This window comes from Cariama cristata, unplaced genomic scaffold (genome assembly GCF_000690535.1).
Source record: "Cariama cristata isolate BGI_N322 unplaced genomic scaffold, ASM69053v1 scaffold8750, whole genome shotgun sequence".
NCBI lineage: Eukaryota > Metazoa > Chordata > Aves > Cariamiformes > Cariamidae > Cariama > Cariama cristata.
In genome coordinates, this window is record NW_009594077.1 from 99,519 (window position 1) to 123,104 (window position 23,586).

The 23,586-nt window shown below is 36.0% G+C and overlaps 1 protein-coding gene across 1 annotated transcript in view; it reads right to left on the bottom strand.

Annotated features, from left to right (window-relative positions):
- The window catches only part of FANCC (Fanconi anemia, complementation group C), a 70,649-nt gene extending 61,134 nt beyond the window's left edge, over window positions 1–9,515 (bottom strand). The window contains exons 1-3 of the mRNA XM_009696636.1: window positions 9,351–9,515; window positions 7,666–7,750; window positions 1,930–2,024 (exon numbers count right to left, since the gene is read on the bottom strand). Coding sequence (XP_009694938.1) covers window positions 1,930–2,024; window positions 7,666–7,750; window positions 9,351–9,515 — 345 coding nt within the window. The remainder of the gene's footprint in view (window positions 1–1,929; window positions 2,025–7,665; window positions 7,751–9,350) is intronic.
- Between the last annotated feature and the right edge of the window lie 14,071 nt (window positions 9,516–23,586).

Sequence of the window (23,586 nt, forward strand, 5' to 3'; positions counted from 1 at the left end):
CCCTCCAATCAAAATATGAACATACTACATTTCAGATCATATTATGCTACACCTACTTTAGGCACTAGAGAAGTGTTGAATGATAAAAATAGCTAGAAAGACATGCTTGTGCTTTGAAGTCCTCCATGCCCTTTTCCCTATCACTTTTAGGTTAACTCTTGACCTGTCAAGTCACAATAGCTACTAAGGTTGATTCAAACACACAGAATGGGTGGAAAAATTCCTGCAGACTACAGTGAGGCTTGAATCAAATGCTTACATGTTAGCCCCAATCTAAGACAGCTTCAGGTGGCAGTGCTGCCAAAAGCAACAGTCCCACCTTCATCCATCCCCAATTGTTTGTTCTTGTTTACTCAATACTTTTTCTTATGTCAGCAACACCATCAGTTCAGTTACATCAATCAGATAAGGCAACTGATCTAGACTGAAACATTAGAACTGGTTTTTTCCCCCTCCCAGAAATGGAAGCTATCTGTAGAAGATTGTCTGGGTACAACTCTCCCTCACCACTTATTAATGCATATGCTGCTGATAACAAATCAAATGACAAATTTTGTTCTGTTTGATAACTAAGTGCACACTATTGTGCATCTGCTATGTCATTATGAAGATTATATCCAACTAGCAAGGCTACATTAGAAAAAGTAGAATTTTTTTTGCATCACTGTATTCAAACATTGCCACTGTGAATTTCAAGTATCCTAACCTCAGGAAAAGCCTCTTGAAAAAGGTTAAAGACAGGAAGAAAATAAGGGTGATTTTAGCTAGTATTAAGTTGTTGAGAATTTCATGGCGTGTGGCACAACCCACCAAATATGTACATACAGGTAACCAAGGGCATCCGAAAGTTTGTGAGAACTTACTGCTGAGCTTACTGCACTCAAATCAACAACACTAAGTAGTTAAATACAGTAATTTACCAAGATAAACATCTGAAGTATCGTTTCCTATTTTATAATAATTTGTACATCCTAGTATTACATGCACAGTTAGATAAACTGACATGTACAAAATCAACTAGTAAATAAGAAATGAACGACTTCGAGAAGCTTAGAATCTTTGTATCTTTGGCTTTAGCACACATGTACCTAAATAATGATCAGGCTGCTACATTCTCACTAATTGTGAGGACTATAAGATATAAAAAAATACATTAACAATTCCATTAATACTTTTAACGATATTTTGATATGGACCCACGGAGAATGCCAGGATGTAAAATCAACAACACTGCACCCTCAAATTGCTATTCAACAATGTAAAGCATTCAGCATCAACGTGCTGCAAGTTATTTACACGTTGATTTGCTTTGCTAGTTTAGTGTGGAAATATATAAAATATGAACAGATGTGCTATGCAAAACCCTAAATTTGGGACTAAAGTTAAGGATTCATTATTCCTTAAGTCACTAAATATAAATCCACACACAAGCACTACCCCTCCCCTCTCTGATTGCCTTTGAAAAAAGTTTGGATACAATTAAATTCTTCACAGGCAGGAGATTAAACAAAAGCAAAAAAGAATAAAATTAAAGAGCAAATATAAACTGTTTTCAAAAAAAAAACTATGGCATTTCTCCAGGTTATTTATTTTATCCTAATTGAAAGGTTCTTTATTTTTTTAGTAACACTTGCTTTCCTTCTGATTTGTGGTTGCTGCTCACTATTTACAGTTACTAGACTTGGTGACTCTACTAGGTTAAAAGCCACCAGAACTACCCCCTTTAAAATGCCACATCTTTTTAATATTTAAAATGACAGACTAGCATTGACTGTGTTATAATTAGAGTGATATATACTTCAACACAATATGCATGCAAGTCGTGTTTGGAGCAGTTTCTTAAATGACAGTGTCTCTATGCTATAGATGTAGCACCTTTAAACAATCAATTTAATTCAAAGCAGTCCTGGGAAGGATTCATTCACTTACCCGTATCCAGCTGTTCGCCTTCAATTCCACAGGGTTCTGTGGTTCACTGCTGTATAGACAACATAAGCACCACATCAGAGTCTTCTGGCTTTCATCTGCAGGAAAAAAAGCAAATAAGGATACATTTAGAGAAAAAAAAAAAGAAAAATCAAAACACAGACAGAATTACACACAACAATCCCTATTCCTCCACAAAACTAAAGCCCTAAATATCAGTCTCAATTCATAATGCTTCTATTCTATCAGATTCACACCACACATTTAATGTTACTCATATGTAGTTCTTGTGTAATCATTCCCTTCAATTGCAGCTTAAAAGGTATCAAAATCTATAGAATATTTAGATGGTCTTAAGAAACATGCATAACCTAGCCATTCATTGACACTTGAAGCTATTATCAAGGAACTTTCAACTCAGTATCTAAATAATATCACTAATAATAAACAATGTCAACAGTAGTAAAATAGTTATTACTTTGTGTCCAAAGCTTGCACAACCAAAGAACGCTCACTGCTGAAAAAGTTACCTTCGTGAAGCATGAAATCATTCGTAACAATAATGTAAAACACAGATTTTTCTGTAAGATCATATTAAGATTCTCCATGCTTCAGGAAAATGACATTTCTGCAGACAGCGGAATAGCTAAATGCTGATGGAAGAAAATCCTATTAAGAATTTTTGTTCAGGATCAGATCAGGTTTTACTGAATTCTAACCCACTGTTGGAAACCAGTTGCCTTCTCTAAAAACCAGCTACACTGGGCAATACTATCACTGCTCAGACGCACAGATACTATTACAGAGGAGCTGATTATTTGGAGTAAGCAGCTGAAGAATTTAACTCATCATTATTTCCCACAACTTTGTTTTCAATAGGCTTTTTTTTTTTAAAAAAAATGTTCTTTGGCAGCTACGAAGAATATCTACACTGAATTTGATCCCAGAATAAAACTGCAGGATTGTAATAAAAATTATGAAAACTAGATGTAGTATCGTAGCTCTGATATAATATTCACTTAGTAAGCAATATTATTCTTGTTAAAAATAATACAAAAGAGTAACAACACATGAGTTTTAGAAATTATATTAGGAGATAATTTGATTTTCAGGTTCCATAAGTGATTCCTTTTGTTTTCTGTGTCTTTGTTACCCAGGATGTAATAAACAGTATTATTTAGAAGTGCTTTGTTGGCAAAGCCTGAAGAAAAAATAAAAGCTCCATTAAGTAACGCCTGTATTTTCACCAGGTGATCAGAGAAGTTAGTATTGATTTAAACCAGTATTCCTCAATAAATGTCCAACAAGCCTGTAGGCCATTATGGGCCTCCCACTAACATCTCTGCACAGAAATGGTTTCTCAAACATACACATTTAACTGACTACAATTTAGGGTATTCTACCATTGTGTGCTTGGGGATTTTTTTTTAATATGGATTTTTATAAGGCTAATAATTTCCTAGGTTGTTAAGATTGGAATTAAAGGAGACATCTTGCATACTGCTCAGCAGAAATTCAAAGTATCCTTATACTTTGATTGTAACTATATCCAACTAGCATTCAGACATCAGCACTACGAGTCAACTCTATCTCCTTCAAAAAATGTTTCACCTAAACTCTGATATGAAATCATATGGGAGGAAAAATAAACAAATACTGTTTTACTTGTTTAAACAACTAAATGACAGTCATTTGCTTCTTGGAAAATGAAGATTTTAAACATTATTAATTACTAGTACTAATTTATTATCTGTTTATAAAGTCTGGCTTTTGAGATAATTTTCAATTATATGAATTATATTTAAAAGAAGAGTCAAACTATACAGAAAAAGACAGGGAAAAAAAAATTTAAAAAAAATTAAGTCCAAATCGCCTATTCCAAACAACATATACATAGTGTTCCTTCTTTTTCTTCATTCTGTTTATACTATATATCTACAGTATGCCATTAAGTCACTTTATGTAAGTCATGGTTTTCTTTTGACTTAAAAAATAAAGGAAAGAGGTGAAAAAAATGCATATAACTGCTTAATCAGACTTCTGGACAAGAAGACTTTTTGCTACACATGACGATTTGCTGCATACTATGAAGTAAATTGCATATATTGTTGCTTGTAAGAAATGTAATCAGTATGATGAAAGCTAAAATGATGAAAACAAAGCTTAGGTAAATGATATACTGGAGCACTTTGCCAACATAATGCATTTACACAGATTTATCTAGATACGTCCAAACCTCAACCTAAGTGAAACCAACTTATATTGGCGTCATAGCTATGCCAACGGTTCCCAAAAAATAAGGGACTTGTACAGCTTCACAATTTTCCCAGTCAAAATTACTTTTTGGCTACAACCAAAAACGAAGTAGCTTCCCATAGATCTGTAAAAAGTAGAAAGAGGGACCACATAGTCCTCTTGCTGAAGTAGCCAATGACTCTCTGAGGGCCACTCGCAGGTTCACCGTTTTCTTTTCAGAACTGCTTTTGAACTGGGGATGAAAAATGGGAAGACTAAGAATAAGGAGGGACAGATCTTAAAATAATTATGGCAGCTGCAAAAGATAATCACATCAAAAGACCAAATACAGAGAGCCACAGAAAACTTACTGGTGGTTTTTTCCCTCCCATTTTTCTAGTAACTGTGATCCCCATGGAAAACATACCATCATGGTATGCATTGAAAACCATTATCAGGATATGAATGAAGGCATTTGATCTTATTATGGCACAAAAGAATGCTCTCTACCCAAATAAATACCCAATTAATACATCCAGAGGAACAAAATTAGTATTATATCCCCAAAAAGGTTGCCAACTATCTACTGGACTTCTTAAGTAGGTTAATGTTGTAACTCCAACTAAACGAATGAAAATTCTCTGTAGGAAATTTAAGAAAGCTCGGAAGCTGTTTCATAAAAAATAAAAAAACAACAAAAAATACCAAGCAAACAAACAAAAGCCCAAACTTTTATGATTAATTAGATTGCACTTCTTCCCCACCAGTCTCACATCAAAAATAAATAAAAAAAAAAGAGAAAGAAAAAAAGGCAATGTTTTTCTCATAACACAGTGTGGTCTCAATCATTCTATGATAGAGTCAGTTTATAAATACCCTGTCATGAACGGGGCCAGATGCAAGGAACTAATAAGAAAACCCTAATCTTACAGCCAGAAATATTTGTGTTAGAGCTTGTTGTAAACTTTTATTGCAATATATCAGAAAATGTTGATTAGCTAAAACTGAACTTTCTGTGGAAATGAATGCATACATAGGCATGCACGCTCACACACATACACTGACATACAGAGCCACCAAGAAATTCCCCAGCATTTATAGTATTAGTTTGGGATTCGAGACATTTGGGCTCAAAACTCAAACCAGGAGGGTCCTACTGAGAAGATAATCCTCCAGCCCACAGAAAAAACATTGGAATTCCTTACCAAGACTGAATTCCTCACGTATCCCTTGTGGTTTAGGACCACAAGTACAGCCATGAGATTTGCTTCAGTCGTGCTTCCTTCACATTAGCCTTCTAAATAAGGCTAACTTGGTCACCTCCTGCTCAGGAGTGTTTATGAGGAGATTATTTTCCCTTGGAGACCACACTTCCTGCACTGAGTGGTCAGCCATGTCAGCTTCCAGCACCAACAGGCATTCATCTAAGGTGATATGTATTGTGGTTTGGACATGATGCAGAAGTATAATGTTTTTCCTCCTCCATTTACGAGTATGAAAGACTGAATTGAACAAAATTAGTTCCTTCTACTGTGAGGGTGGCCTGGTCTCAGACACATGCCTGAATGAGCTATTTATCCAAAGGAGAAATTACATGAAACCCACTTGAGAGTCAGCATCTGCTATAGCCAGTACTATCTTAAATAATATCTTCAGAACTAGTGCCAAACAAAATGAAAATCTGCTGAATCTGAAATGCCAGCAGTCCAAAGTGCACTCAGGTGGCTCTAAAAAGAGGAAGTGGTGGGAATGTATAAGCAGATATGTTCAGGTCTATTGATGTCAGGAAGTCTCCTTGACTCATCTTTAAGCTTTAAAGTGAAGGATTCCATTTTGAGCAAGTGAAGTTCTCTGAATTGGCTTGCTTGCAACTTTGAGACAAAAAAAAACCCACAACACTGTAGTAAAACTCCAGCCTCTTGCAATCTTCAGAGGTAATGATCAACTTGCAGAAAAAGTGCTTTTCTTGCTTTAGAAAATGCTGAGGGATCCCAAAGAAGAAGAAAGAAGTAGAGGAAGCCAAGAACGTGTTGCTGGGATTCTTGTGAAAAGGATTCAAAAGCAAAAACAGATGGCTTTCAACTTTGATGAAAAATATAGATGAAGCTACTTTCTATACCACAATATATTGCCAGCTGAGAAAAACTGAAGCTCTAAAGACTTGCATATTCCAAACAAAAACTTAGAAGAAAAGCATGTGTAACTGTAAATATCAACAGTTATCAACATTCTCAAAAACTGGAACTATGATTAAAAAGGGAACCTCTCCACTGTAAAAATAAGTCTGTAAAGTATGAAAAGGCTTTTCTCAAAGGGTGCCACAAAAGCACACATTTGCTGCTCTGCAAAAGTGATCTATGTTTAAATCTATGGTTCTTCCCCAAATTTTCCTTTCAGAGGGGAAGCGCTGACATAACACACATCTACCATGTGTTTTGCAGACAAGTTCATTCTGCCTGTGCTTGGAGCTGACTAGAAGAAGATAAAGCCAAACCAGATGACAGTATCATCACTTTAGCCTAATGTTGTGCTTGACTTAATAAGCCCTTCCATGTAAACACAAAAAATTGTCCTTTCCTGTATTTCCCCAAGAGGAAGCAGAGAGAAGAAGAGACAAAATGCAACTTTTTATTTTCGTATTTATAGTAGTAGCAAAAGACTATTTTAAGGGGCTCACAGAGAAGCTCAAAATTACTTTTCTGCTTAAAAGTAGATCCTGAGTCATTTATCAACATATCAACATCTCAGTTACTGAAAAATGTACTGGAACTGCTGGTGAGGTAGCACAAGTAGTGTCACCTCCCTCTCAACAGTCTTCCTGTCCCCAATTTCTTTTCTCTTTCTTATTCTCACCTAGACACATATATAATACCAGTAAGAGGCTTTTGGCTTTTTATACGCTTATTTCCTATGTCACTACTTTACTGTTTTACTTTTGATTCTATGTGCATTTTCACTAGTTTGCTAGATGGGGAAAACACACATTCAGAATAAACTCAATAAAACCAATAAAAACTTAGTAGAGTTTACACCAATAAAAAATTAAACCAAGTATCAGAAAAATTAATTCTTCTATGTTAGTATATATAATAGAATATTCTGATATATTACTAGAAGAAAATTCTGTTGGAAATAACCTGAAACATTAGATTTTGTACATTTTGGGAACCTAAGAAAAATGTAATTAATACAATGAGAAAATAAGAAAAATAGAAATCACGATGCACACAAATATTCACTGGGTTTAAAACCTACTGCTCCCAAGGCAAGATTTTGTAACTAATCCATGAAATTAACTAGCTCCAAAAGTAAATGTAAGATTTCTCAATGCCACATATTTTAAACAACTTGGATAACCTCTTCATCTCAAAATTCTACTTGAGTAAAAAAGAATGCTGTGTTTTTATGGAAAAAAAATCCAAGTATATAACAAGTTATATTTTCCTAATTCCTATAGAATAAAGTTTATGGAACTGCTGCAGAAATATCATTACATGTTCTTACCATATCCTATAACAAAAGGATTCCAACAAAGCCTTCCTAGAAGTTGGCCAATTAACGGGAACTGCTGGATTGCTACAATTGAATCCTGTTAAAGCATAAAAACAAACAAAAAGGTAATAAATACACTGCACATCAAAAGTAGGTTAGGAGAACTGTTAATGATACAGATTGTTGTAAATTACAATCTCAATGGTTATGCTGTGAAATGATCTGGAAGCAAAACACCTGCAGGTATGTAAGAAAAGCAGAACTTCCTGCAATTGGCTATAATGTCATAATTCAAATAAGTTAAAGCTTAAGTAATTTCCTCACCTAATACTTAATCATGGTAGAAAATTGATTCATTTGCCTCACATACAGTAATCAGAAAACAGTATTAGTAACCAAGATTTCATGATAATAAAAGCACAATTAAACTATATTTTTGTTGATCCTCATTGGTATAATATACGGTGTCACAGAGTTTCTAAAGAAATGAATACCTACTATGGCATAAAACTAGGTATCTTTCTGTTTGCTTTCTTTAAATTAATTTACGTAATGACTAGCCAGTAACAAACTGCAATTTAACTTTTAACCAAATAGAAAGCAGCTTCGCTATAAAAGTAGTAGACAATGTAGTTTATATACAATCTTGTGTAATCAGTCTTATTTTTCCATTTTTGTAGCTTTACTATCTAATAAATGAAGGCTTTTAAAAATGGTGCTGTGCTGAGATAACATGCAAGTAGCAGGAACGATAACCATCTCCTGCTGCTGCAATAAATTCCTTACATTTGTCTCACATTTGGGGCTAGCCCTAGACTTTCTGGGGCCATATTCACAAGGTCCATTTCAGGCCAAGCTTCAGATTACTTGAAGTAGCAACATTAAAAATAGGGTGGGTGGGTTTTTTTTCCGTCTTAAGAAAAAGACATATAAAATAAAGAAAGAGACACCACTGCCAAAAAATCTTTTATTTAAAAGTTAAATTCAGTTCAGAAAAACGTAACTCTGCAGTCTTCAGATAAGAAGAATATTTAAAAAGTATTTACATAAGAAGTCGGTCTCATGCCATAATGCAGTATTTCTAAAGCTAATTAGACTGAGCACATATACTGAAAACGCCATGCTGAGAAAAACATATCCACAACTAAACATAAAAAAAACCCAGATTTACTTTTAAAAATAGCACTCTAGTGAGTGCAGAAAATAATTAAATTACTAAAAAGAACAGCCAGCAGCATATGCCAATGATCTGACCATGCTGCTAGAATTCACTATGTGTGCCACAACACTGGGGTTAATGTGTCAACAGACTCTGTAAGATTTAAAGGATCAGTTACAGTTTTGCATGTTAAGGCCTTTAAATAATCCAATTTATGACCTGACAACCAGAATCAAATTCTTGTTTATTTTAAAGAGTTTTTTAAAGAGGCTAGAGTATTGGCTGGGAAATCTCACGTGACAACAACCAATCAAGAAGAAAAAGCTCCGTTCACAATAAATCAGGGAAACAGGAAGCACGCTCCTGTATGCGTTACCTGTGACTGTTTCCCCAGTTTGCCTTTCTGATCCAGCAATACATTAGGTCAGTAACACAAATGTCTTTGCTACTGTTAGCTTCTGGTTTTGCCAAAACATGGTGCAGTCTGTCTCTGAAGGTGTCTTCAAAACAGGCCACTCTTCCTTTTAAAGTCACTTACCATATGTTTTAAAGTTTCGTAAATCTGATGTAGAAACTCCTGGAGCTGGGGCAAGTGAAGGCACACATCCTTCTGGGATTCCAGCGTGGTGGCTTGACCCCATTCAATAGCTTTATCCAACCAATATTCAAAGTTCAGTTTGGGCGCTGTAGTGTCCTGGGCCATTCCACAATCCTGAAAAAAATGTTCTAACTCCACATCAGGCAGCACTAAACACTGGCTTCAAACCAAACATGAAAATGAGAAGAAGGATTTCTAACTTTTTTTGTGTTCACACATGATGGGGGGTGTGGGGATGTCTATGTTTACATCTCATAAGGCTGCCAATTTCCTTTGCAGTAGTTAAGAGGGTAAAATAATAACCCCATTGTGACAAAGTAGCAAAGGGAGCGCAGTAATCAGTAAATTACCTTAGAATGCACCACCCAACTGTGTCTCAAGTTTTTATTATCAAATTTGTCGTCACCAATATTTCACTCAAAGAATATTAGAATCATGTGAGCATGCATTCATTTAGAATGATTTGCATGATGAAAAACTGAAAATTTCAAGATAAATGAAAGCATTAGAATAAGGCTTAGTCAAAACAAACGTGGTTAGGGGGCCTTTACTCATTGTAATTTCTACATTTGTAATTGATCATTAGTCTTAAGTGCAAAAAGAGTATTCTTCTTAAAGGAAACTAATAAATTTAGTACTTCAACTCTGCTTTTCTTTTTATTATTACACAAAAGAGAGGGGGAAAAAATAAGACTACATGCAGCTTTACATGTAATTCAGTTCTGAATAAAAGCTGTACCATATATAATCTATATCCAAAGGCAGACTTCGCTGTAAAAACTGGACCTTTGGGAGATGAGCATAATTGCCAAGCCAGAATGTTAAAATCTAACAGAACTGCCCCAGTAAAAGACACCAAAAAAAAACCATGCCACTTTTTTTTCTGCTTTGCTATTATATTTTTCTTTGGCAGAAGGATGGAAAATAGCACAGCAGGCACTACAACAACCTCTCTGAAAGAAACACATCATAGGCTGAAAGAGCAAATGAGCTCTTACAGTCATTCTATCATTGTTCCTTCTGTCAAGAATGTAAAGACAAGTGTCAATTAACACAAATGTGGTGGCAATTTTCAGAAATGAACTGTTGTCCACTTGGAGACAAATTCAGACACTCATAGATGCCACAGAAATCAGTGGATATTTATCTTGGTAAGCTACAGACCAAAAAAATAAACCTGAACCTCAGCAGCAGCCCGGCAAATCAAGATTGCTTTATACAGTTAACCTTTACAATCACATCACTTGTCTGGCATGCTAATCTGAGCCAGATAAAAATCTGAAGATGATGGATAAACTTACTTGATTTCTATGAGCAATAAATAAATAAATACCCCATAGTGAATCACAACTATTATTTGACTTTGGGTCCTGTCCAGTAAAAAAAAAAGTAAGGTAAAGCTGTTCACTTGCCAGTTCAATGCATATTTGCCCTGAACGTGTTCAAAGTAATGTAAGCAAAGCTTACACTACACTGCTTTTGTGTTCTTTACTACACTGCCATTTCTACCTGCAACTGCTGCTGTCAGCAGAACTCTTAATGGACCTGTGCAGTGCCAAGATCTTACTGATCTTCTATGAGTATCAAAAACAGGCTAAAAGACTTCATCACCATAGCCTGCTGAAGTGACATAGGTCAAATACCCAGCAGCAATTAGCCATCACTCTTATCATCACAGGGACATAATACTTTAAGAACAAATTAAAGCCAGGAACTGAATTTATACATTTGAGTAAATTAATGAGCCTGTTTGATGTTCCCATGTAAGATTAATCCTCCTGAATAACTGAAAAACAAGTCCCCCATCAAAATGGCACCCAAAACTTTAAGAAAAAGAGAAAAAAAAGGGAAGGGGGGTGGAGCGGGAAGAGAACCACAACACTCCAGCATTTTGGGGCCAGTCACATGAGTTGCCTACATATTAACAGAGGATCCAAGGTAAGAAAATCAAGCAGGTTTACCTCCTATACCAGGTAACCGGTAACTACTGTTCCAGTATGCAGAATGGCATAGCCATCACAGGGTGAGGATGGTCTTTCTCCAGAAGTCTGAAATCCCAGCTCCACAATAAGACAAGGTGTTTTATCTCCCTTCTTAATTACAGCTGAAAAAAATGGATTGTTGGTCCAGAGAGATTAGCAACTCCTTAGCTGGTCTGGAGCCATTGCCTTATAAAAAAAACTGTCAAAGACTGAGATGTACATTCTTTTTTAACTACAAAAAAGAAAAAGTCAAAAAGGAGAACATCAGCACAAATCATAAGAGAATGGAAATCCTAAAAGTATATCTATTCTGTATGCTGGTAACTGCAAGTGTGCATTTTTTACAGTTTCTTATAGTTAATTCTCTTAAGATACCTGCCTTGAGCATCCTTGATATGAGCAAAGTACTGTCCCATCAAAAGACTTGTACTAGTCACATAAATAAACTTGTCTTTCATTCACCAGTAAAACAAATTAGTTCTATGTTCAGTGCTATTCAAAATCCTCATCTGAAATGCAGTATACTTTCCACAGTTGTCTTACTGTATGAAAGTATAAGCAAAGGGCTTGCGGCAAAAAAACCCCAACTATACATTCTAGAGCTCAGAGCCTACCTTCAGAAGGATCAGTCCTGAACTTGCTCCTTTCACATCATCTACTCATGTAACAGAAACAGAGTTCTGTTTCTAAAACAGAGTTCAGAAATTTTAGCTGCAGTTCAATGCTCATTCATGGACAAGTTTAAGGGCAAAAATGGAGGAGTCAGTTTTCTGTCCCACTGCTAAAGTGGATTAAGGGACAAATAAATGTATTTTTCTGTGCAATTAGCTTTCTGAAACTGCTCAAAATACAATAATATCAAAAATAGGGAGCAAGTGATCTATATGACTAAGGGAATAGGCAATCCACAGTGTGTATCTGTAATAAAATGTGGTATATACACTGAAATAACATGAAAATAAACCATTAAGAGTGACATGAATAATGATCTTTGTTTGCACTCTTCTTTTGGGGAGGAGGCAAGGTTGAGCACTTCTGTAAAGCTTTATACAAGAACTACTCCTGCCAATTCGATGGTAGCAGAATCACTTAACAGCAGCTATTAGGAACTGAATGTAGATTTTTGAAAATTATCATCACAAAAATTCTTTAAGTCATAAAAATATTGCTATTATAAGTTTTGGGATACAAACAATTCACATTCTTATAAAACTCATCCTGAGATCTACAGAAGAATATATTAAAGTGACAATTCCAAGAATTGCTGCATTGTTCATATAGGCCATGGGCGCTTGTTTAGCATTCAGTATGTGCTTCAATTCATCCTGGACCAAGAACTTGCTTAATTTAATAGGCACTAATATTTTGATGCATCACAACACTGCTTATGCCACACTAAAAGAAAACCAGAAAAAAGAATTATCCCAAGCACCTGTTCTATTTGCAATAGGATGGTTTTTAGGCTGTACTTATGTGCTTGCTTTCTTTAGAAGCTTCCAATGGAATAGTTATTTTATTGATGGTTTGACTATAGCATCTAGTCCTGAAAAGAGAAATTTTATTAATATAGCTTACTCTTGTCTTCACCTCAACATCAATGGAAAGCATCCAGTAAAATTACTGAATGCATAAATAACACAATTAAAAAGAAAACATAACACCAAACTTGACACACAGATTTCATCTCAAAAACTGTCACAGGATATATAGTTTATTAACAACAGAAATTTAAAACTTAGTTAATTACAAGTAATTTAAACATTCAGGTCTCAGTAAGATACAGAGCATACTAAAAGACCTACAGAAATTATAGATAATAAAGGCTTGATTAATAATTTGACTTGTAATACTGTCGAGCATATTCCTAAAGTCTCTTTCAGGTTCATTTCCACTATCTTCAGTTAGCTGGGACTCCTTCTATCTCAGCTGCCAAAAAGCAAAAACTGCTTCTTATTTATGACTATTGACTCCATAGTATGAGAAATTCAGGAGCCAGATTTACTGTGAATAGCCCTAAAATATCCTTTACTTCTAGAAAGAAGAGGAATAAATGGTCTTTAGCCCTCCCTTCCCAGAACCTCCAGTGAAACCTTCCTGGTGTTGTACTTTCAACTAAGGGAACCCTGTGGAGCTCAGGCAAAAGGCTAACTTGTTAAATCTTTCAAAAGCTGAAGGTAGCATTTCTAACAAGGAATGGATTAGTTTTATTCTTTCAAGTGAACTATCTGGATTTGTGTCTGAAATATAACACTTTAGTCAGTAACTTTTGTTACCAGATCTTTAGGCAAAGCCTTACAGTATACCAGGGCACTTCACTTAAGGAGAGAGCTAACTGCTACATCCTCCTGAACACACGCACACAGACACAAATACCGCACTGTCACAGTCTTCCGCGTTCAGACATGCCTGAATATTACTCCTCTGTGATAGTGAACTATTTGCAAGGGTAGAAGAGACATCAACAGAAGTTTCAGAAAAATTCTCACATCTCCTTGTCTATAGTCTGAATATTAAATATTTGTGTTTTCAGCATGTAAGGTAGTAAAAGAATGAAGATTTTTTTTCCCTCTAGAACTGTAGAAATAAAATCTTTTAAAGTGAAACCATCAAAAGAGAAAAATTAAGTGAAAACAAAGTAACTCCTTCACTATTACAAATTCTGAAACTCAGGACTCAGATATAATAAAAAGGGAATATGTGGTTGCTAACACATTATAACTCCTCAGAAAGCGTTTCTGTCAATCATAGAAAACTCAGTAACAAACTTTCATAGCTTTCAATGTCCCCAAATCTGGCTTTAACAGATTGCTAAAAATTACTACTAAACTCTTATTACTTAGCTTGTCTTTAATCTTGTAAATTCAGCTGAGTTTTTTTTAATAAATAAAAACATTTCAGGTGGAAGGATCTTTGAGATACCACTAAGGTGCAACATTGCCTTGTGTCACAGCATTCCAAATAAAGGTGACAAAACCTTGCATTCAAGGTATGAAGCTTGCATTTGTGTACTTTTCCTTCAACCAGTGATAAGTAGCTTCACACTCCAAAGAAAAACTTCACTTTCCATTACTCCATCTCCTCTCTCAAATCTTGCCCATCAACAACCTCAGCTTGTGAGGAATAAACAAAACAAGAACACAGTTAAAATACTTATATGGCATCAGGGTCCAAAGGCCCCAAGCAGAACAGGTCACCATTGAGCTAACAGAACTCAGAAACATACATTCCAAATTATTTTTAGGGTTGTTAACACTTAGGAAAGCAGTAGAACAGTCCTTTTGTGCATGTTTATTACTCTAATAGCTATTAGGAGACTAATACTAGGAATTAGGAGCCTAGATATTAGGTAAGCACTTCAGTGTATCATATAATCAAAAGATACCACAACTTTGACCCCTTAGTTAATCACCCTTAATTCGATTATGACACAGCATGGTTGATACACTAATAGAGTAGAAGACTATTAAATTACTGTTCCTGTGTTTCAAAGATGATGATAATCATGTCACAAATTTACTATCTAATGGATGATATTTTGAGGTTATGCCAAAAGAAAGATAAGTAGCAGTTATCAGGAACATAGATACTCTCTTCTCATTTATTATTTCTCTGCATAAGCCTACTCAGTTCTTTCACTTTGTTCCCACAAGTTTATTTTTCATTTTCACCTTAGCAACTCTTTTACTTGCCAAGAACAAAGAGAAAATGTAATACATACTTAGTTAGGCAGCAAGATCAAACATGATTTATTTCCTACTTTAAAGAAAACCTATTACTAGCCACCCCAAAATAAATTCAGAAAAAGTTTATTAGGAAAAAAGTGAATAATTTTTAAGAACTTCAGAAAGGCTCAAGAGTAGTAAAGACTATGTGAAATTAAAAATATATACTATTTATTCCTGTCATTTATTTTCACAGTGTCCCTTGTGAAGAAATTAGGTTCACAGGCTGGTTTATAGGTTGGTATTAAGTCTAACCTACACTCACTGGCAGCCCAGCAGTCAAGAATAATCTAGAGGACAATTTCCATCTTGATTCTGGACAGCGTGTTTACATCCAGTGTTGATTAGTGTTGATTTTTTATTTAATAACTTTTCCTCTATTTAATAACTATTCCTCTTTGTGCCTACATCCACAGATATTTTATTGCATGAGCAAACCACTACTATAGAAAACTGCCTGCCTATATGCAGAGTTGCCAAACTAAAACAAATTGTATGCAAATATCTCTTTCTTCTGGATATAAAATGAAAAAATGGAGTTTTGCCAAAAGAAAGGAACCAACACTGGCTAAGCAGCATGCAAAATCTGGTAAACTAAATAGCTGTCAAACAGATGGTTGGCATTATCAGTCAACATTTAGGCTAACAATTCTCCTAGAGAAAGTAGTTAACTCCTTTATTTTGCTCCTCTGTATTTGTTTCCTCTGTTTACTACAATAATTAGTATTTTAACAGTTGTCAGATCTGTCTTCTGAATTACATTATCAGGTCTCACTGGAACAAGAGGCCAATTTTCATCTTTAAGGGACTGCGGCCACTAACAGGGCTACTTTTGTGAACAGCATATGTACTAAATCTCTTGCACAAGTTTAATCTGAGTAACACTGCAAACAGCAAAATGATGTTTCCAGTTGTATTCTGTTGCCCTGCAGGACTGGAGAAGACTCGATGCCCTGAGGAAGCATATGTCACTGTGATTCATACAAGACCGCCCTTTCTAGAACACCCTGAAAACATTACATCTCCCTCTCCCCCTAAAAGGACTATATGATCATAATAAAGCCTTCTGCTTCCCATTCATCAGGCTATAAGCTTCATGATCAAAAAACCATTATTTCTTAGCCTTCCCCGATAACAATAACCACTTCACACAAAAATTAATTTTCAAACTTTCTGGTTCTAATGGCAGGCTTGTCTTGCAGCAGCAGATCTTCCTTCTGACTTACCCCATTTCAAGAGGCTAAGAATAAAACCTTCTTTAATGGGAAAGGCAGAAATAATATCTCAGCGTATCCATCTAACTCCTATCTTTTGCCCAAGTGAACAGTGAAAGATGTGAAAGACATTTAGGAGTGATATTGTTGAATTTTAGAGATATTATTTGTTACCTTTCCATAATGAATCTTATTGGGACAACGAGGCAATTAATTATCATTTCCATATAAAAAAGATGTAATTACCAGCTGACAGAATGTTTTTAGGCACAAAGTGAACACAAAGACTGATCACAAACCACTGGAAGTCATTCCTGCAAGAAAGACACCAACTAAGTTATTAAGACTCCAATACCACAAGTAGTATTTTTTTAACGTTAAATTTAAGAGGAAAAAACAGATAATGAGGCAAAGTACCTTTACATCTCTGGCAGAAGGCTCTATGCAATTCAGCAAAGTACCAAACCATACGATGTCCTAATTTAAAAGAATTTCAATATCAGGACTAGCCAGATTAAAATCCAGCAAGGCCCACATAAAGGTGTCCATACCACTAGGCAAGGAATCAGATGCGTGTACAAAATGGAAATTTGTTTCAAGGCAATAAAGAAAATCGCAGATTTCACTGGTGCACACTGATGTTAAGCAGATCAACATGGCCTTCGAAAACAAAAGCCAGACTTGAAAGAAACAGTGGGCTTCTAGCTCACTCTTTAACTCCTTGCTTGTTCTTCCATATCTGAATTACTTCTCTCTCATCAGTATACAGTGATCTACCACAGAAAGGTAACAACAATATATGACAAAATGCAGCAGAAGCTAGAAATGGCATATATTTCAATATATTTCCTCAGCAAGGCAAAAACTGATATATTTTGTCTTGTATAACCTAAATAGCAAACCTTCCAAGATTATTTTGGTAAAAAACACATCACTGTAATGTGGCAATCTCTCCTACTGTTTGAGGGATAAAGATTTTTGGGGATAGCCCTAATGGAGACAAGTGTTAAAATATTCTTGGGCTTAGTTTGCTGGACAGAGCCTTGTCAGTCAGGCCAGTTCATTTTCAGCTGACTTCTGTGCCAACTATGGCTAGTAATATCACACATCAATTGTGCACAGGCCTCTGATATCAGTAGTCTAAACATTACATAAATTAGACCTTCCGGTTGTAGGAAAAGGAACAAAATTCTGATTAGGTTTACATCAGCAGCAAAACTTTTGTTAATCTTAATGAAGCAAAATTTCACATGGTGCATTCAAGACACTGAGCAGCTTATCCACATAAGAGCTCACCAAGTCACTAGACCAGAAGAGTTAGACCTTTTAGCAATAATGGCAAATTCTTGTTAGATGTAATTTATTGTTTGTACCTCTTCTCCTATACCCCATCTGCCAGCTAACGCACCACTCAGTATCTCGTGGGCTACCTGACACGAACTCTGGCTATAAAGTTTTCATTACCCTCTTCTGGCAAATATTAAGCTCTCACATAGCTTCATGTAAGCCAAAGCAAAGATGTGCATCAATTATAATTGCCTAGACACAGAAGCATTTTTGTACCAAATACAAGTTGTACTTTCTCAGTTAAACTTTTACATCTGGTTATCACTCTCTCCTCCATCTTAAATCCACTATTAGACATTTTTACTGTAACTTCACATGTCTAAAAGGCTTTCTTCAATCTCTTCTCTACAGAACAATAGTTTTTCAGGAAAAAAATTATCTGGCTGTGCTGGTCAGCAGCAGCCCCAACAGGAGCCAGCAGCGGGCCCTGGCAGCCCGAAGGCCAACCCCCACGCTGGGGCCCATCAACCACAGCGTACCCAGCCGGTCAAAAGAGGTGATTATCCCGCTGTAGTCAGCCTTGGTGCGGCCTCGCCTCGAGTTCTGTGTGCAGTTCTGGGCCCCACGATTTGAGAAGGATGTTGAGGTCCTTGAATGCGTCCAGAGGAGGGGGACAGAGCTGGTGGAAGGGCTGGAAGGGCTGTCCTGTGAGCAGCGGCTGAGGGCTCTGGGTCTGTCTGGTTTGGAGAGAAGGAGGCTGAGGGGCAACCTCATTGCTCTCTGCAGCTTCCTGAGGAGGGAAAGTGGAGAGGGAGGTGCTGATCTCTTCTCCCTGGGATCCAGTGATGGGACATGTAGGAGTGGTTCAAAGCTGCACCAGCGGAGGTTTAAACTGGACATTCAGAAGCATTTCTTTACCGAGAGGGTGATCAAACACTGGAACAAGCTTCCTAGAGCGGCGGGCGGTGCCGCAAGCCTCTCCGCGGCCGCCAAGCCTGTCAGTTTTTAAGAGGCATTTGGACAATGCCCTTAATAACACGCTTTAACTTGGTCAGCCCTGGAATGGTCAGGCAGTTGGACCAGATGATCGTTGTAGGTCCTTTCCAACAGAAATATTCTATTCTATTCTGATCTGAACATAAACAAAACCAATCATCCAAGCTTCCCTCATCATTGAGCTTCCTCTCCAATTAACTTGTCTTTCTACGCTGTTTGAGTGGAATACAGAGAAATTTATTTCCTTAAAATTCAGTTCCTCTGAAAAAAAAACCTTTAACTAGAGATTAATTCAAAGTTTCACCATGAAATAAACAGCATTCCTCTCTTTCCATAGTTACAATACTTTGAGCTGCCCGTGAGGGGTGGCTGCATATACCCCAATCCTTGGCACTTTTTTTTTTGTTTTCAGACGTTTCACTTTAAGTTCTGCAATTAACAAATATTCAGTAATTCCCTAGTTTCCAAGCATAAGTAGAAGAACATACACTAACTTGTACAGAACTAGTTAGAACATTAGTCCTCACTTCAGAGGAGTCATATATGACCTGCAATGTAAAAGAAAAAAGTATATTCCTTTGTATTAATACATCAAGGAACAGCATCCACATCTACCTCTGCATACTCAAATTACAAGAAGGAGGGCGGAGAAGCCTAAAAAAGTTCCTGCCAGTACATCATCTTCCTCCAACTAAGCTGTGGAAAAATTCTGCAAAAAAGTAGCAGGTCTGAAAAGATTCACCTCTGTTTCACCATTAAAAAAAGAAAAAAAAAGGGGTGGGAGGTGGGGACAGGTACATAATCTATTTAGACATACAGAAGAATGACTACCTGTTCTTTCTTCAATTAAATTGTAAGTTAATACTAAAGGGCTTCTTATTTTCAACAGTTAGGCTTCTTTCATAGCCACGCAACTTTGCTGAATTCAAGATTTAGCCCTGACTTACACAGATAGAAGAAAAGAATGTTTTGGACTATGTCCAAAATAGTCCAAACTCTTTATTGCAAGTATTTGAACATCAATTAAAACACTGCTTATGGTATTGATATCCAGAGCTATTCACACAGTATATAGAGTTGTCTTGTTTACACTAAGTAAATTCCTTTTCTCTGAAAATCTCTAGAATCATTTTTTTAAAGAACATTTACTGTAGTAATGAAGCACATACCTTTCATTGAAATTCTTCAGTTCTACAGAGTTAAAGCATTTCTACATAAGCATAAGGGAACAGAGGCACAAACAGAAAATTACTAGCCCAAATTCACTGAGGAAACAAAATGTAGAAAGAGATAAAAGACACAAATCTCGTATGTTCTAGTCCATTAGACAACACTGCTTCTCAAGGATATCCTCAAAGATAATCTATTATTCAACCTAAGCTCCTCAAGCATGACACAATGGTTTATGTAATGGTGAAGGGCAATATTCCACCAAAAATAAAGTGACCACCCAACAATAATGGGAAAATATTTTCTTTCCAGTTTTTATTATACATACTTACTTTTGTATGATTTCTAGTGACAGCATAATAAGTGTAAGCAAAAATGATACATATTTATTCTCACATCAGTTGACACTACTGAAATTCTGTGAAAAGCATTCACATAATCCACATACAATGAAAGCAAGTTTGCAAATGAAAGAATACATTTCTCTTTGGCATAAAAAAAACCTTACCAAAGAGTTTCATACTCTTCTCCCTTCTCTCCCTGACTACTCACACCCAGAAATAGCCACAGAATAAAATCTTCTGAATAAAGATGTATTTATGGCACTAAGTACACCTGACAGAAAAAGAAAAACGTATTCTTCAGAAGGATAAAAATAACTTCATGACATCCACATCAACATTTACACCTTTTTGTTGTACATTATTTTAACACACTCCCACAGACACTTGTCCCTGGAGTCCATTGACAAGGTTTCATGCTATTCACAGGCATTAAATCAGGCTATTCATTCTTTGCAGACAAGAAGAGATAAGTTTCCTCAGAAACATCTAGAGCAAAGACTTCTAGTGATTCACTCAGTCAAACTCATACTGCAGCAACAATTAGTTATGTGGGCATTTAGACTGGAGACAGGGTGTTGACATTCAAAATGACGAGGCACTGATTTGGGGAATTCTCAATTATTCCTGCATATGCTATGTGCATGTACTTTTTAATGTGCTAATAGTGGATCCTGTGACTTGCCAGGAAGATTTCTGCCACATCTGTTCATGAAAAACTGACAATTTAGCAATGCCACCTTTGGCATGAAATTAAAGCTATTTAGTTCTGGTATTCTATTGGAAAAGAGTTCCTCATGAATTTGGGTCAGCTGATGATAGATGAGAAATTTTACTGTACCACATAGGAAAAAAGTATTAGTGAGTGGTATGTCTCTTGGCCTCTTCTCCTTGGACACTCGCATATGTCAATTTAGTTGTATATTATGACACATTATTACAGTCACTGTTTGGAATATTTCAATACTGCCACATAGTTAATCAAGATTTATAAAATAAACATGTCTAGTGAATCTACTAGTAGGAAGGACAGCCTTGCAGTTTGGCCCCAGGAGTGAGAAGTCTAAGAGTCTGATTCTCACTTCTGACACATCTCACACATGACACTTAAAGTCATTTAAGTTTCCAAGGCCTGTTCTACTTCACCTCTACAGGACCCTGATTAGTACTGCTCTAGTTTTAAAGTTTAATAGTACAATGTACTTTTCCACTTTTTTTTTAATCAAACTAAAAATACATGTCTGATAACAGATTTGCTCCATTTGCAACTAAAAAGAATTCATTCCTCCTCAAAGATGCACAAGGTTTCTTGTGCTGCAGTAGCCTTGTGGACTTACTTTTGCCAGATTACCATAACTGATGCTGTGCAGATTACATCTGAGTAAGTCATCTGTCTTTAGATGGTGTCCAATAATGTCTGAATAAATAATGACTAGTAATTTTATGAAAATATAGCTGATGGCACTGCTTACCTACAGAGTTTCTATTAAAAATTAAAAATGCATGCATAAGTTCTATGTCAGAACCCTGCAACCATATGTAAGGCTGCACTCTTGAAAGGATGTTAAAGAAGCTGTAACTAAAAATTCCCAAATTAAGCAGATTTAAATTATAATTTTTAAATTAATATAGATTTGTCTTATTTATTCATGAATAATTTATGTTTATGCTGATTTAGTTTATGATTAATGTAATACTAATTACTAACAGAGAGTATTTTTGTAATAGGGATACAGTGTTCAACTCCAAATCATCATAGCCAAATTTGTCATAGCCAAAAATATTTAACATATTCTACATTCCTATAACTTACAAAGTAGACTAACTATGTGGTCCTAAAGCGGTCTCATAAGTTGGTGGGATGAGCCATCACGCTTCAAGACACAAAAGATTTTTTAATTCCAAAGTTACATGAAAGAAAATACAGATTTTTAATGAGCATTACCATTGTCTTCATTTTAGCAACATTAATAATAATGACACTCATTTATGATAACATTAACTGGAAAATTCAGTCTGGGAAGACCCTTCTAGGTGAAAGTCAAATTGTTTAAGTCAAGATTTGACTTGATCTTTGAGATCTGTTCTACTGTTCATACATGTAATAAGATCTTTATAACCTGGCATACTTTTGCACTTTTTTTACGTCAGGGTGGCACAAAATACATTGTATTCCATCAGAAAAAAAATCTGATAACTCAAAGACTGAAGATTTTTATTTGGGATTAACCTCCCGCAATATATGCATCTTCCTATAAATGTGAAAAATTATTCCATGTATATCAAAGGACTCAACATTTTCTTAATGATTGTTCAAGGAAAAAATTATTTCACCCATCCTTCACCCTTCACAAGATCCTTCACCGATCTTTTGAAAGACATCTTTGTCAAAAACAGCACTTTCACAACTGTAGGTGAGTATAATGAAACATATGGCTTAGGGAAAAAGAAAGAAAAGAAATTATAGTATAAACGTACACTGAGTGCACAAGGCTGCTCCATTAACAGAATAACTGTGTCTATACTTTCAAATGGGTATCCTTTTTTGCTTTAACTCTCCATAACATCACCCTTACAACCCCAATCCCATTGGTGTCCCTTATGACATTTTCACCCATGGTATCTTATGGTTAATTTCATGCACATACCATCCAGCTGGCCCACACACACGTGCTGACTAGATGGAGGACTACTCCCAAACAAAATATGGAACAACAGTCTCTCTTAGATCCTGCCCTCAATTTTTAGAAAACATATATGAATAGAATTGTTTTCAAACCTTTATCCTGCTTTCAAACTTTGTTAAAATTGACTGTTATGTTCAATTTCTAGTAGGCAAAGACATGAAGATGTAGAATCATACAGACCTCATTTCCCAAGGAAACTAAGATAAAAATCACAGAAATTATTATCAAAAGTTGATCCATGCCTGTAAGTGAAAAGATAACCTTCAGGATCTGTTCCTGACTCATACTTTCCCACTGCCATGTTCTCTAAAGACAAGTCTCCACTGATGGGAAAATATAGCCCCGTTCATATTCTCTTTACAAACCAATCAGTAGAGGACAACCATCACAAACGTTCAGCAGCCCTGATTCTATCCAAGAGATGGCAGTAGTGAACAAATATCCAGAGAGAGGAAGGGAGACTGCAACAGGGAGGAAAGCGGAACGAGCGGGCTTTCCAGCAACGCCAAAATTCAACACACAGAAGATTTTCATAGATTTATCAGCAGCTCACAATATACTTTCATAAATATCTCAATTTCTGCTGCAAATATCATATGATGATGAATTCTTATGACACAATTTTTGAACCTTGATCAAAGAAGGGAAGATGAACATAAATAACACGGCAAATAATCCACATAACTCGGAAAGTAAATTGAATGTCGCAGACCAGAAAAGATTCATAGAGTTTGCACTGCGGGGGGGGGGGGGCGGTTCACATCCTCCACACTTTCA